Source organism: Geospiza fortis, unplaced genomic scaffold (genome assembly GCF_000277835.1).
Source record: "Geospiza fortis unplaced genomic scaffold, GeoFor_1.0 scaffold331, whole genome shotgun sequence".
NCBI lineage: Eukaryota > Metazoa > Chordata > Aves > Passeriformes > Thraupidae > Geospiza > Geospiza fortis.
The window spans coordinates 132,271-149,688 of record NW_005054540.1 but is presented as its reverse complement, the minus strand read 5'-3'; the positions used below and the strand labels follow the sequence as shown (position 1 = coordinate 149,688).

The 17,418-nt window shown below is 34.4% G+C and overlaps 1 protein-coding gene across 4 annotated transcripts in view; it reads right to left on the bottom strand.

Annotated features, from left to right (window-relative positions):
* Positions 1–17,418, bottom strand: part of LOC102033021 (dystrophin) — a 391,913-nt gene that overhangs the window by 246,357 nt on the left and 128,138 nt on the right. For all 4 annotated transcript variants that reach the window (XM_031063886.1, XM_005429311.2, XM_031063887.1 and 1 more), the window contains exon 10: positions 13,836–13,990. In XM_031063886.1, the coding sequence (XP_030919746.1) occupies positions 13,836–13,990 (155 nt within the window). The remainder of the gene's footprint in view (positions 1–13,835; positions 13,991–17,418) is intronic.

Here is a 17,418-nt window from a genome sequence, read left to right as displayed (position 1 = left end):
CTAAATGACGACACTTTCTTCAGATACAAAAATTAGAACATTCTAAACCATCTCCTGATCATAGTGATAAGCCCACAGTTTGTCTTTTCTTAAAAATCTGTTAGGACCAAGGGGAAATGCTTCAATGAACTATTACTCCTCTATTAAGCAAGATGCAAGTAATTTTTTCCTGAACAGTTTTCGTATTATAAATCTCTTCAAAAGAAGAAAATATGTTTCTGGTGTTTCTCTGCTTAGGAAAATGAATGCAGCAAGAGACAGAAAATTATTTATTTTTGCTACTATTCATTGGCTAGCTTGTTTCTAGCCTTATACCTCTCACACATTTTCTTTTTAAAAACTGGACTTCTATGAAAATCACAAAAATCATCAACCCTTCTCACAGCATTTTCCTCTGAACTTTCTTTGTTTCTAAAGATACTAAATAAATTTGAAGACATATTTTTGAATTTAGACTCTTTGTCCCATACTGTTATTTTTAAAGCACAACTGTTATTGAATAGTAAAAAGAGAAAAAAAAAACCAAAAACAAACCAAACAAACCCTATGTTTATCCTTTAAGTTTCAGATCAGTCTTGGATATTACTCCCCCATCTATTCTACACCATTTTTTATGAGACTGAGAAGAGTTGCTAAAAACAAAGGAAATATGATCCCCTGGGGAACAAAATCACACAAATGGACTTCTGTACAGGACCTTTAAACAACCCCTTTTTAATTAAGCACCTGACAACATCAGCACAAAGGGATCTGTGCTATCCTGTAAGAAAACTTCTCATCAACCTTTTAAAAAAAAGTTTCTGTCTCTTCTTATACTCTATTCACTTATGGGATCCTACATTCCCAAAATGCCCCTTAATGGGATAAAAAAGAGAGAGAGTTAGAGGGAATGTTTTCCAACAGGCTTTTCTTGCCCGCATCACTTTTGTCTCCTTTCTGCAGCTTGCTTTGCCATAGGTTAAGAATATATAAAAACATATTATAGGTGTACATCTTCTCTATGTTCATCATAACCATAGATTATCACATTACATGGTGAACTACAGAACAATCACTAATGAAATTAAGGAGACCCATTTGTAATTACAATCAATTACAGGTTATCTTTTTTGCTATTGAAAACAGTTTGTGTTTACTTGTGATTTTTAATCTCCTGATAAATTTTCATTAAAGTCAATCATTTTTCCAGAGAGTAAATCATAACTGTTACCAGGTTAAAGAGAAGGGAAGCTGAACAGCACTCAACAATCACAGAAATATGAGGTATCATTAAAAATTATTTATAGCCACAGAATAATATTCTGATTAATTCACTCCAGCGGCTTTCCTAAATATCCCTCAATCAAATTTTAAGGAAGTATCTTAGACCTCTAAATAGGTAAAAAAAAAAGAAAAGAAAGAAAAGAAAGAAAAAGAATAAGAAAAAGAAAAAGAAAAAGGAAAAGAAAAAGAAAAAGAGAAAAAAGAAAAAAGAAAAAGAAGAAGAAACAAAAGAAAAAGGAGAAGAAAAAGAAAAAGAAAAAGGAGAAGAAAAAGAAAAAGAAAAAGGAGAAGAAAAAGAAAAGGAAAAGGAGAAGAAAAAGAAAGAGAAAAAGGAGAAGAAAAAGAAAAAGGAGACAAAAAAGAAAAAGAAAAAGAAAAAGAAAAAGAAAAAGAAAAAGAAAAAGAAAAAGAAAAAGAAAAAGAAAAAGAAAAAGAAAAAGAAAAAGAAAAAGAAAAAGAAAAAGGAAAGAATATACAAAACAAAATCCAACAGAACAAACAACCCAGCAACCACCTTCCTCTCAGTTCTCTGAAACCACAGAACAGATTCCAGTCTAACCCTTGGATAATTCAAGTAATGCCCCAAAAAGACATGGGAAGATAATATTTAACAATTCTGTTACTCCTGTTGAAGAGACAAGTCAGAAAAAGAAGAAATCCTGAAATCAAAACTTAAACAAAACAGACAAAGCTAGTCTCTTATTCTACCAAAAGAAGCAAAAAGATTATTGTTTTGTCTTCTTCATACTTCATGGTCTTTAATATGTAGAATTAAGTTTTTTCTTGCATTCCAATACATATTCTTTCAAAATTCCGAGGCAGTTGACAATACAATTTAATAAATAGTATATTAATTACTCAGATTTAATTTAGTAAGATAAAAATCTTTGCTTTCTAAGACAGTGAAGTATAATTGAAAATGATTATGGAATTAATTATATTCTAAAGGCACTTGTTTTCTTAGCTTTACTTACTGCAGAAACAACTAGATTTAATAAGACTGTGAAATGCACTGATGGCATTACATGAAATCAATTAGGGCTCACAAAGGATACGATTAAACTGTTAGTGTAGTTTTCATTTGGAGCATCAGCCTCTGAGGGCTGAACTCCATGGCCTAGCAAAAAAGTGATTTGCTACCATGCAAGAGAGAGAAGCCTCAATTCCCAGGCTGGAAAACTTGTCTGGCAGCACTTACAGTTCTTATTGCACCATGCATCATATTAAGTAACATTAAATAAACACTTAGATAAAAACACACATTATTTTTTCCCCTCTAAAACATGGGCCTCAAGTAGTACTCACATTACACAAAGATGCTGACAGATCAGACTGATTCTATATATTTTAAAATATGTATTCTGTCAATATATTTCAAGAAGCATAAAATACTAACAAGAAAAAACCAAAACAGCTCTGTAAAATTCAGGTCAGAAGCAGCTGGTAACAAAAACTGGTTAGCATCTGAGTAAGAAGGACAGAAAGCAGCCTTCCTATTGCCTCTTATATTTATACAATAAAAAAAAAAATTAGTTGCAAGAACAACTCCATACCTTGTACATTTATTTTTTACTCTTCAAGAAGTTTCAAACTCCAATAGAAAACTGAAACATAGAATAAGTTCTCCACTATAAGGAGATAATCTGATTAAAATAGGTCTGCTGTAGGAAGATGGTAAAACATCAGGAACTACAACCAGAGGTATATGAGAATATAGAGAAATACTAATAATTTATTATTATGCAGATTCAATAACATGGAAAGAAACTACAGCTCTAGTTCTGTTCCTCAGGATCACACCAACATAAATAAATAATTAAGTAGTGAATTTCCAGAGCCCAGTTCAGCAAATTCAGATGATATTAAACTCACTCTCAATTCAACAGAACTTCAGTATGTGTTTGATACAAAAGCCTTACAGAGAAAATCCTAACTCCACTGAGGATGAATGGCTAACCTTCAGCTGACTTCAAAGGGAACAGGATGTTCTCTGATAGTTCTACCTCAATTCTTTTTTGGATGAATTTCAAAGACAAAAATTCTTAGTAGGAGAAATCATAACCCTTCAAACAACAATTCTGGACCATTTAACAGAGTGGAGAGAGACATAAATACACCAAAACTCTAAGTCTGGGAGTGAGGAAGTCTGACTATTCTGCTATGAAGAGACAAGGCAAAAATGGATATATATATATATATATATATACCCAAACCTTTGTGTGCTCACAGGCAATTCTGGCAGAGTCATCCAAATCTTTCTCTTAAATAGTGCATGATTTGTAAAGTTCCCTTCCTTCTTAATGATTTTTGAAATAGTTATCAGGTGTTTATTTTAAAAAGATACTTGATTTGGCTTGAGGTCTATCATTTTGTACTCACTGCCATACAAGTATCCTTTGTATAGTACAGATAATTTATCCAATATCTGAGGAGATGCATTTCTTTTCCCTAACATATGCCTACCTGTTCTCAAACAATTTTCCAAATTTTTGTCATGGAAATGAACACATAACTGATGCCTTCACCAGTTTAACTGGTGATTCAGCTTTATTTCAGCTTACGGACAGAAATCCATAAAGTGTAGCATAACCTCTTTACAAGCAGCTATTTGGGAAGCAAGTCAAGGATACAAAGTTTTGTTACAGAAACCTCTTGAATAATACAAAATTGAGATTGAGAGTACATAATGTGGTCAATGTAAATAATGTTCAACCTGAGCATTAGGAGCCTTTTCCAAGGGAGGAGTAAAAGGTGGTATTTAGTGCAGTAATGAAGCACTGGGAAAATGGTATGAAGAGCAAAACAGCAAAATTATTCAGATTAGTCAAACCCAGAAGAATTTGAATAATTCCAAATGGGAGAAATCATCAGCAATATGTTAGCAGAAAGATTCAATAGATGTGTTCAAAACAACAGACACTACAAGGAATATTTAAATGCAGTATAATCTGTCAGGCTCTGAACTAGCTATAGCCTTGAAGAAATTCTGTATTTCAAATCAAGACCAACAGCTTAAAGAAGGTTCCAATACATATTAGCATCTGAAAGATAGTAAAAATGAAAGGAATAACTATTTATATCCATCTTTATCTCACTCTCCTGAGCTTGGGCTGGGTACCTTGTCCCAGCCAGCAGAAAGGAGAGAAATTGCAGACATAAAAGCAGTGACATGATGGGAAAACAAATTTAGCTTAAGCAAAATTTAATAAATACATTCCATACTTCTAATTTTATCTTCCCCAATATGAAAAGAAATAACAGTGACACATGCCCACAGCTCTAAGGGATCAGCACAGCATAAAAAGGAAGGGGGTCAGCAAAGGCAGATCTGAACTATGATTTCTTAGCGCCATCTTATTTCACAAGTGTATTCTGCTGATGTTTCCACAGGAAAAAAAAAGAGAAGACAAGCACTGGGAGAGAAGATGGCAGCCGCCTCCCATCCCTTGGAGTAAATCCTCACTGTGAAACTTACAGGAAACTTACATCCTTGGAATCAGTAAAAGTATATGGTTCATCAACTGACACTGCTACTAATCAATTAACATAGCTGAAGCATCAACCTCAGACATGCTCCAAGCACCAATAACTCATGGAAATTTTGGAACTGTTTACCTTTACTGGTAAGAAACAGCACCATGTTTTTCAGGTTTTAAGGCAAAAAATAACTGAACCTAACATATACAAGTCATATTGTGGGGTCCAGAAATGCATCCAAGCTAGATTTAAAAAATCCCAACACTAAATTAGACTCTAAATTGATGTGAATTAAAAAAAACCCAAAATATCATATATGAGAAAGTGGGAAAAATAAAAGAATATAAGGACAAAAGCAAATATATAACACTACTAAGATAAAATTCAGAAAGAGGGAAATAGGCATTGCAAGCTTGGCCTTTTAGGCCCTTCATAAAACTTTGCTTTTACCATACACTGTGTCGATTAAACCAATGGAATCTCAGAAATACATGGCACGTTTTAAACAGGTAAAAAATGATACCATGAAGTGGACCCATATAATGCATTGCCACAAGGCACTTGTGCTTATGCAGATCTATCTCAGATATGTAACTGATTATGTGTCTTGCACAAAAGGAAGAACCTGCAGAAATGCCAACTAGAGTGATAGTTCCAAGAGCTATTATTTCTTATCATTTGCAGAAGATAATATTATTTTTTTGTAGTTTGCAGGAGATGTAATGCTTAGTAGTTAGGAAGTGCTCTACATTTCTTAAATTTGTAACGAAATATATGTTTTGGGGTATTGGTCAAAATGTAATTGATATTAGATGGCAAACAACATGAACATACAACATAATCTTTTCCTTTTCACAAATTCTTTGCTTACTTATTGTTTTCCATTTTATGGACCTGCATCAGATTCACCATAAATGCTCTATCCTCAAAATTAACCAGTGGAATCTCACCTCTCCTCAGTGATTTCTCACCATGCCTATTTTGGGACATGCAAGAAAACCACATTGCTAATTCTACTGCTTTCCAATCTGCCCTCTGCGCTGCCACTTCCCCAGATCTCTGCCTTGGTCAGCAAGAGCCACGACCATCAGCCTCTTGTGCCACTGATCCTTATCAGAAATAATGGAGACTCGTTATTTATTGATTTCTTTGTGACTTTATATAAAAACTTGTGATTGAAATTTCAGTCATAGCTGAACAGCAGCCACACAAAAAAGGCAAGCACTGCTGTTGTCAGTTTGACATGTTTGGTGGTAACCTCCAAAGAGAGACTGAGCATTTAATAGCAGGCTGAATTATCCTCAGTTTCAAGCATGACTGACAAGCCAGCGAGGGGAAATCTTAAACTGCCCGCACAGCAGCTGAAGAAATATAAAAATACAGGGAAAACACCAAGGGAGAAAAAAGCTATCCCAATAATAACAATGCAAACAAAACATGACAACTAAGGTCAAATTCCTTTTCCTGGCACTCTGCTAGTCCATCAGCTTTATTAATTTCTATTCAGTTTGTTTTAAAGGACATGAAGCCTGATAAGAAGTCTATTGAGGGGACTGAAAAGACATTCATTTGTTTTATGAGCTTTGGATGCCAGCAATAATCAGTTTGCTATAGTTTGTTAATTTATCTACAGAGTAATAGGAAATAGATTTAAGGTTAGACTTTCAGGGCACACAGCATTAGCTTCTGTTCTTGTTTAAACAGAAGCTAAAATTTCCTAATTAATTCAGAAAATCTCACCTTTAAGAGAAAGAACAACACATTCATCTTAATTTTCTAATGGGATGTGAACAAAAATTGACATTTCTGTTCTTTCACAAATCAAACTAATTCTTCCTTTAGTATCTTGCTCCTCCTTCATCTCCTGCATATGCAAAAGAGGAAGATTTCTGAAATGGAGCAGTTCTCTGATATGCCCACATTAAGTTTCAGTTATGATTTAAGTCTGGCCACAAAACTGCTCTCCTTTAGAATTCTGTCCCATAAACTATTTAATGATTTTGTCCAGCTGAATTTCTCTTGAACAACAGAACCATCCTCATTTTCAACAGAGAGGAGTAAAGAGCATTTAACATGCAGTAATTATGAACAAAGAAACAGAATTTTGTTTTAATCATGATCAAAATAAAAGCCAAGAATGAGGGGAAAAAAAAGTGAAATAGCAAGTGTCTGAGCAGTAAGGAATTGTCTTCCAAATGCATTTCCTGCTTAGTTTCTCTTGGTAACTTGCTCATTCTATTGGAAACTGATGGCCTCTCTGCAAGATACCAGCCCTATTCTCTTTTTTAATTGTGAACAATTAAATCATTAACACTGGATCACAGTTGGGGCATGGTGCTAGTAACACTCAAGGTTCTGGGTTCCATCCCTGTGATGATCTTTGTGGGTACCACACCTCAGAATATTCTGTGATTTAAAACCCAAAACAACTAAGCTGTCAAGGAGTTGCATTCATGGTGTTCAGAAATCTGAGCAAATTTTTTGTGGAACAGAAAAAACCCAGCCATTTAATTTAAAAACAGCAACATTTTTGCTGTGAGGTCATTTTTGTTCGGCTGTGGGAGGACTTAGCAGACCTCCAGCTGATCTATTGCCTTTCTGGAAGAGATAAAAGTACTGGACTATATATATATACTCAAGTGGTGGGAAAATTTAGTTTCATTAGACTCATGCTAAAACTTTGAAGAAACTCATCCCTGAAGTCACAAAGATCCATAGATCCTTTTGTCAAATTCTGTATTACTGAGGCTACTCTCTCCTAAAATAACTCAAGAACACTTCCCTTTTTATAATCATAAAAGATTCTCAAAAATCACAGGAATATCTTCACAAAGGTGGAAATGATGATTCACACAGTATTCTGGGTAGCATTGCCTTTTCAGTGCATCCTACCAGCATTTTTAAAGCATATCCAAGATTATACTCTCAAAATTTAAACCAAAAACATTCACTACCACAAATTGAGTTCTCATCTTGGATCTGATATCAGCACTGCACAAAAAAGTGCTGCCAGCTGGGTAGAGAACTAAGATAAAACTGGAATATAAGCAGCTAAGATGACTTTCTAGATCTCCTGATTATATGAGCTTTATCTGGCAGCTTCATTTACTTCTTTTTACAATTTATTTTTCTGATATGGAATGAAATGTCATCATCCTGAGGGGTGTCAGGCAGAAAAAATAGTAAATCATTGTTAACTGATGTCATTGCTGGTAAGACTGATCTTATATTTTGTACCTAAATATTTGCTTGAGATTGTAGGCAGTTAGCAGAATGTTTTTCAAATATGTTACTTCTTTTACATATTATCATAAAATAATCCCTCTGCACCAAATGGTTTTTTAGGTGTGCTTTTAAAAATGGATATATTAAGAAATGATATAAGTAAAATATAAACAAAAAAAATAACAAATTCAAATCAAAGCATCTAAACCTTGCCATTCCCACTCTTCTTATAGTCCTTGTCTGAGGATTTAAAATAAAGATAACAGGTTGGAACAGAGAAAACAAAATACTTAAATCTCTTGTCAGAAAACAACTCTTAGGTAACTTTAAAGACATCCATATTCTAAACACAAAAGGCTTAATATTTTTGCATCACAAGCAGCAAATACAGAATTTTCTTTAGAGTTTGCTGGAGAGTAACTTTTGAGAAATGTGGAGTGCTTTGCTGACAAATTAATTTCATGGAAATGAAAAGCTTCTTACACCCACTTCTCTAATAAAAAAGACATGAAGATCCCATATATAATTCAGACTTTTCATAATCGTGCCAGATTAAAGGTTTTTTTGAAACCTTTGTCTGTTTTATTCAAAATAATAGTCAACAGAGATACATTAGTTCTTCAGAATAAATATGTTGGCATATAAAATTATTTGGTACTTGACATAATCTCAACTATGATACCTTAGATTGCAGAGATTCACTTTTGTTTAGTGTGACCAGTTTTACTGAGGAAGTAAAAATACTTCTGTGCTTAAAGATTTCATACTAAGAGAAGTTCTCAAAGGCACCATCTGACAAATATCTAGACTGAGAATTTCTTTAAATAGTGCAGGCAACAAAGATAAATGTATTATCAACATCTCTCACAAAACAAAAGAATTGCCCCACAATTACAATATTTTCCAACAGACTTTGCAATTTTAAATTGGAATCCATTGCTAAACTGGTGTAAATAGCAAGCTTCAGTGTGACATGTTTGTTGTAAAGAAGCAGTCTCTCCTCATGTCTACTTTCTTTGAGCCTGGCAAATTATACTGAAAACCAATCAATAAATCACCACAGCAGGATGATGAAAATTATCGTAGTATTTTTTTGGGAAAAAATAAAATTACATCAGAAAATGAAATTTTTCATCTTCATCAAAAGTCACATTTGAAAGGATTTCTTGCTCACCCCCCCATGAATGCAGCTCTATATCCAGGACAGCAACTGCAGGCACAGATGTGTAAACAGCTTTCTCAAGCAAACAAGATTCCCATGGCCACAAAGTGTGCCTGCACAGAGAATTTTTGGAGCTGCTCACACTCATGGTACTATACAGATTTTAGGAATGCAAACCAAGCTTCAAAACAGCAGGAGAATGGGAAGGGAAAGGACCAATTTGCTTGGAGACTGTGAATTTTTTGCTGCTCGACTTGAGCAGTCCAAGCCTAAATGAGCAGATAAGCTTCTCAGAGATGGCTCCTAGATACTGTCTACATACTGGAACCAACTATGAATCTGCAATATAACCCAATCAAATTCACACTTCTGGCTGCTGCTGCTGCTGTGTAAATGCAATTCTTCCTCACTCAGAATGCAATACAGCTGTAAAGCAAATGGGATTACTTCCACAAGTAACCTAAAGTAGTGTTAGGGCAGGGACAGTATATTAAGAAAATCTGTCTCCAGTGGAATGATTGAGATTTTTCTGTACAGGTAACAAAATTATACTTACAAAATTCGTGTACAGATAAAGGTTACATTCTATTTGTGTCTTTTAACAAGCAACAGCTGATTAGGAATAGTTTGCTGCTGAAAGACCAAATCTAGATTATGACCTTTTTCACCCTTAGAATGACTGTTTTATTATGGATTTAAATATGAAGGAGATATGCATCATACTTTTGTACTGATTATGTCCTTTGTTTGTTTGGCCATTTACATTTTATACTGTCCAGCTGACACTCAAAATCAAGGTGTTTATACAACTGCCTAAATTAGAGAATTAACACCGTTCTTAGTAAAACATGGGAGCTGGTACTTCAGGTCTTTCAAACAGGCTTAGAAACACATTTCCTTGCCTCTCCTTAACCTGATTTTTCACTGTTCATGCCTTATAGTAGGGAAAAGCAAGTTACTTTTTATGTTTAGATTGTGATGTGTCCTCTGTATTGTCTCAGGAGCCAAAAAAGCATCTTGAGCAGTGAAAGCTCCCAACACCTGCTGTGTGGCCTGAGCTCCACTGAGCTTGGCCACAGGAACTGGTGGGTAACATGAATATTTGAAGATGTCTATTACACAGTGGTGTTTGGAATCCTAAACAATTCTCAGAGTATGTTATTCAATTATTTTCATAATAAACACTCCATTTAAGAACGATCTAAGTCAATTTTTAGCTTGATATTTAGCACATTTAGTGGATTCACAGGAAAGGAAAATACAAGCAGCTGTTGATATTTTTGTTTAGTAATTCACATAAAATGTGTGTGCCCACAAAAGGAGAAAGTAACCTAACACCATAACAAACATTTTTTTTATATAGCAACTTTCTAATGGTTGCTTCTATTATTGCCCTTTTCCCTCTCTTGAGATGATTTCAGTTCATCTGTTAGATTTATTTTTGTTAATGCAAGCAATAGAGATCACTTCCTCTTTACTTGCTTCAGTTTAAATAATATGGCTATTTCTTGGAAAGCCAGTGCTTCTAAAGAAGAAGAGGCCTGTCTACAAGGCAGTCTGGCTTTCGCCCAAGTGATCAGTTCATGTGCTTTTTAGTGTATTTTGCAGTATCAACAACAAAAGCAAAAATTAAAAAGTGTCAAGTCAAAAAAAAGGGAAACAACCATCAAGCACTCACCAGCCTGTCTCCTAAAGGGCTTAGAGAGGTACTGGTTATATCTCAGTGTTATAAAACACAACAGTAAGGCAAAGGGTAAGCACACAGCAATCAACTGCAAATCTACTTAAGCAAAACAAAACACAAGCTAACAGATGTTGCCTTAATGACTGAAGTACTTGCTTTGGCAACTATTACCAAAAGGCAAAGTGGAATTTTACCAGTGCTTGCTTGCCTGTTGTCTTAGCAAATTGGTTCATGGAAAAGCAGGTTTCACATTTTTTTTTACACTGACACACAATTCTGATATAATGACAGGTTTAAGGAAAACCAGCTCAAAACAATGTAAGCAACTCTTACTTTAAATTTTTAAAAGAAAATATTCACAGAATATTTAGGCCATTTAACTTAGCAATATAGACAGAGAAAGCAAAATTTTCAGCTGAATATTTCCTCTTGGAACTTAAGATGTGCATAAGAAGTGATAAAACTGCTTGTAAAATACTGCAGAAGTGGTCAAGAATATAATTTGGAATCTATTTCTACTGTCACTGTGAGGTGACCAAGTTATCAGAGTACTATTCATTGTCTAGATGAAAATAACACTCACAGATATATCTGAAATCATTGCATACATATCTGAGTGGAAACTAGCCTTTCTTGAAGACTATGACAAAAAAATTCATATATTCTTTCTACCAAGTAAATATTCTCTTACAGTCCAAAAGATCCCCAAAACCACAACACCATCCCCCTTTTTTTATTTCTCTATGCAATAACCTGAAAGCTAAAGAGTTGAAGCATAGAACGAGGGCAAAAAATCAAAACTGAAACCTCCCAAAAAAGCCAGAACAAATTGGTATTTAAGTCATCCAAAGGCCTATGGACTTCATTATCTCCTTCCACAAGGCTCTTTAACAGAAGAATCACTGAATCATTTAGGTTGGAAAAGACCTTTGAGATCATCAAGTCAAATCTTTAACCCAATGCTTCCAAACCCACCTCTAAACCATGTCCCTAAGTCTCACACCTACATGGCTTTAAATCCCTCCAGAAATCTAGGACATTTTTTCAAGACCTCACTCAGGAGCTGCTGCATGAGCAAAATGTCTGACTAGTTCTTCAAAGAAACCTACAAAATCTACATGCACAGAAAATCTTCCAAGTAAAAGTCTTATGGTGACTCAAAGATTTAGTATGTCCATATTTATCAATGTATCACAAAAGACCAAAAAAATGTGATCCAGCCCTTAGAGAAGCTTATCAACTACTGTTTGCAGCAATGCTCCTTTTCCAAGTTCCCAAATCATGAGAAGTATTACAAAAGTTGTATACAAAACACCAAATTAAAAATATATTAGAAATGTAACAACGTCACACAATCAAAAACTAGGATACTCATTTCACAGCTCCTATTTATTCCTATACTTTTGTACATCTTAAAGGAAAATGTCAACTCAGTCACCTAAGCAGGTCTCTTCTTAGACATAAAATATTTACTATATTAATTCATCTAACACGTCTGTGCATTTTATAGAAGCTTGCAAGGAATGTGTTTTGAAGAATTTGTACTCTCTCTCAGCCTAGTACTTGGCAGAGTCCATGCAAGAATGGTAATTCTCACCTTTGGGCAACATTAGACACACCTGGGCTTGTGCCTGAGGCATTAACAGGTTTAGAAATGCCCCCTTAGCTACAATTAATACAGAGCAGCCACAGCAGCTGCAAACATATCCTGGAATTCTCACCAAGAGAGGGTTGTGGTTCTAAATAGTGACAAAAGAGCTTTGGTTCTCATGTCAAATCCTTTCGAGCTGCTGATTTTATCCACTCCTGGGGGATGGTTTTGAGCATTAGGCTCCCAGCCTTTCTCATCCAGCAATAGATTCCGAACTGCCCAAACTCCTTCTCAGGCCACAGTGAGCAAAACATCATTTTGTAAAAATACAGCTACTCCTAATAAAGCTAAAATGGCTATTACTGTAACAGGAGAAATGCAAGCAGGTAAAAATGGAATGTTTATACTAAAATCTCAGTTTAGTTAAAAATAAAAAGCTTTCAAATTGTTGTGTGCCTTTCTTCAACAAGAGTGTCCCTTCTCATTTAAACAGGGTCTTAAATGAGTTTTAAGTTTGCTTCAAAAAAATGCTGGTAAAGTGGCTCATTCATACAAATGACAAACTAAACAAAAAGTGACATTAAACTTCTGTAGTCATCAGTGATTTAGGTAACCACAATTATGCAAGAGGATCTACTGAATTCACTGCATATTTAGCTAAACTGACTTCTCTGGCCTTGTTCGTAGACTTTAATTAAAAACATGTTAAGATCTAATTCATTTATGGTTTCCATTATAAACTATAAAGCTTAATCCAAGATACTGATTAAAACAACTTTCATATAATTTTTACATATCTAATCTTATGTGCAATGATTTAAAACTCTTTCACTAATATGAAGAAACCAATTTTTATTGCAATATGTTATAATCTTGTAGATTGCATATTGAATGATTCACAATTTGTTAGCAAGTTCCAAAAAAACAATGCTTTTAGTAAGGAATTGGCATCTAAACCAAACACTGAAAGGCTGTGACATGTAATCAAGAATGTGGTCAAGGATTTAATAAAAACTTTCTTGAGTAGAGATCTCCTTCAAAGATACAGGATAACATTTCTACTTTGAACCTGCTTCAATAGGCTATGTCTGTCATTTTCAGATTTGGTTTATGAGTCAGAATCACTATGGTGGTTGTGATGGGGAGATAGTACAGATATATGAAACAATGTTAAATACTTGAAATACAATCTATCAGCTTAAGTTTGTTGGCAACTCTTTATAGCAGAGGAAAATTGGCAGGAAGCTAAATTTTATTTGCTATAATTAAATGCTATTCTAAGGACATATTTCCAAAAAATTGTACAGAAGAATTGTGACCACTACAGTCATGTCATTTGCAAAAGTTGCATCTTCTGTAATCTCCAACCACAGATGGACAATGAATGTTAATGGAGAGTAACAACAAATCAAACAGCAGAATTTATATCCTACCTTTTATTAATGGCAGCCCAGGAAGCATTAACACTGTCTGTCATCAGCTGAACCTTTCTGGTGTCATCTGCTGAATAATCACGGAGCAGCTTCAGAGCCAGGTCGTTTGCCACATCTACATTTATTTGCCATTGTCGTAGTTCTTTTGAAAATTGCTGAAGTGAAAAGAGAAAGAAAGAAATAAACAAAGAATAATCCTCAGAGCAACATAAAATGATCACATACATTGTATGGTTATTAGAAAAGGAGCTGAATATGTATTTTTATACCGTCTGTATAAAAAGAAGGAAAAAGAACCCCGAAAACCAAACCACTTCCACAGATTTACTGGGAATAAAAATCAGTTTTTCTATATGTTTTAAATTTTAGTCAGAAGATCACAGGACTACTTCTAAACTGTGAGAGGACCAAGCAACCAACTTCTAAATGCTAGAAAAGACATGACAGCTCAAATTGATAACCACTGATTATAATGTTGACTAATCTTTTCTGACACACAAATAGATGGATGCATTACTATGCATTATGGAAACTATGATTATTTGTGACATTGAATACTGAGATAAAGAATATAGTGAAATCATATATTCTGAGTAATTTTCTTTTTTATACTGTGAAATAATACTGGGTTGGGCAATTAATACCTGTGCTTTCAGGTTATATTTTTTTTAAATTTAGCTCATTTTAGCGAATTGTTTATGTAATTAGTGCCATCTACTGGAACAGCACTAAATCTGCAATATAGCAAAATACTACTGGTAAACCTATCCATATCTTTATAATACTAATTTATGGTTAATATTAAAAAGCTTTTAAAATTTTGGTCATTTTTTATTTCCCCCTTTCCTCTCCACTTTCCTCTCCTTTCTTTCTTTCTCCTCTCCACCTAGGCCAGCTGCCTCACTGCAGAAGCAAGCCAGGAAATCCAGAGCAGTCACTCAGCCAGCAGCCAGCTCCCATGCATCTTTCCTGTTAGTCTTTCTCTCAGAGCAAATTTCCATATAAATGCACTGAAGCTGCATATTTAATCCATAATGTGTAACAACAAAATGAAAGAGCAAAGTTAATTGATTGCCTACTTGTACTTTTGTACTAAACAGACTCCGACTAGGCAATAAAATGGACAATACAAAATGAAAAACAGTTTGAATTTGTAAAGAGAAAGTTGCATTATAAATATTTGAAGCTATTGACAACAAACAGTAAGACTCAACTGTCTTTATTGTTGTGCTTTAATATACAAATAGGGAAATGCCTGTGAAGGAAAAAATAGTTTTTCCCGCTTCATTCTCCCGAAGCAGCATTCCTTTTGAAATCTTGTTTTGACTCAGATAAGGAATTCTTCACATAGAGCTGAACTTAGATGCAATCCCTAGTGAAAGAGTCTAAATACTAAGTAAAAATAAATAAATGTTAAATAATTAATGCATTTAGGTTTTAATCTCAGAAGGTCTGTAAACTGATTTTGATTAAGACTCAGACTAAAATGCACTTGCTCTTTGAATAGAATCCAAAAGGAGATTGGGGGGGTTTGATTATTTTCCCCAAACTCTTATCTGTTAAAACGCTACTTGAGCACCTCTAGGTTCTCTCCATAATTTAAAACTGAAAACAGGTACTTCTCCCATTTCCTGTGCTATTCCTTCATGAGAGGGCAGATCACTCTGTTATTGAGTAGCAGACAGCCCCAGGAGCTGACAGCATCTTGTTTATCTGGTTTGAACAAGGGATTCTCTTTCTACCAATCACACATTAGGAGGAGCCTACAAACCCCTAATCCTGAAAGCCACCTGAACATGTTATGGCTAAGCTCACCTAAGATGAAGCTGTCTAGACAATTTTTTAAAGAAAATTCTCTATGCTAAGTAAGGAGAGCTGCACAGGAGGGATGATAATTTTGTGGAAAACACTACTATTTCTTTGAGGAAGATACAGGCAGCTGGCTGTTTTGGAAACAGTTTGCCAGTTGAGTTCCTTTCCTGTCAGAATGATATAAAATAAATATATAAATGTTCCTATTTACATAAATATAGTAGTATATATACAAAATACTAAATAGTAAATAAATTCTACAGTAATTATAATTTCAGTTTTGTAGATCTTATATAGTAAGTATCTATTCTACATATAGGTCTATCTCTATTTTACCCTACCTTTCCCTTTGTTTAAAATTACACAGGCATGCAGGTAATTTTTATTCTCATCCAAAGCATCATAGAATACTGACTGTCCACTGCTTTATATAGAAAAGTTACCATAATATTTTGTCTGCATTGTAAATTATTGGTCTGTAAACTTTACTTTGAAAATAAGATATTTTTGCCCAGATCCATGTGAATAAAATTGACCCTCTAAAAGATTTGAAACCCTGTTTTATAATAAGATAAATGGGAAGATTCATTACAAGGTTATTTCCAAAAGTGTTGTTCTCACCATTAACTTCAACATTAATCCATTAACTTCCTGACACTACAACATTAGGTTGTCACTCAGGAAAGAAATTATGAATATAAAGAGATTTTGGTGATGGAAACTATTTGTATTTTCTGTTTTACTGGAAATTGATATGATTTTCAACAGCTTTGAGGAGTGCATTCTTCAGCTTTGCTGTGTGTGCAGGCACTGAGAGCAAAGTGCTGGGGTACAAGTTCTACCAGTCTATCCCAACAGAGGTCATTAACTGCCCTCCTACAAGACTACAATGTATGCTTCAGAATTACATTCTTTTCCTTCCTCCTTTCCCTTTTATGTATTTAGGCCTCATTTACCTTCTAGCTACTTAAGACTACACTTGTTTTTTTCTCCTTTAAAGGAAATTGCCGCATTACCCTAATTTCTTTCTGACATTCTTTTCAAAGTATTCTCTTTGTTTTGCCTGTGTTATCACTAGAATTTACTGAGTTTATTAAAAAGCTTAAAGAATTAAAGCTGTGCATTTATCATGTTACTTAAGTATAAATTTATTTATAATTTTTAATTAGAAGACACTAGTTGATGTTATTAGGAATAAAGCCTGTGCAATTAAGAACTCTTGATTAAAAACAAGTAATGAAGTCAGAGCTGCACTTTATTTTATCCCAGGATTGCCCAGCGGAAAAAAATCAATGATGCACAGTAGTTCAAATATAGCAATATGAATGTACATCATCATCCAGTTCTGTGTATATATCACAAATCTGGAAAATCAGGCTTTCTTTCCTTTTTCTATATATCTGTAGCATGTTTTATTTATATACTTAAGGAATTTATTTTTTTTTAATCAAGAAATTCTAATTCAGTGTTTGCAACACCGTCAATAACACGAACTAAATTGTTAATTGTTTTACTGAAATCAAAGCAGTACACTGTCAGCCCTGGAATAATAAAAACCTACAAAATGCTGATTTTTTTCTTCATCTTGGTACACAGGGAATGGCAAAAGAGTCCCTAAGAAGTCACTACCCTGACAAAGGCAAGCAAAGGCAGCCTTGGCCTTATCCACAAATTGAGGATGTGAAGTTCACTCCCTGGGCTCTGCCAGTGGAAGGCTGCCTGGCCTTTTGAGTCCCAACAGGGCAGGGCATGTAATCAGGCTGCTGCTGAA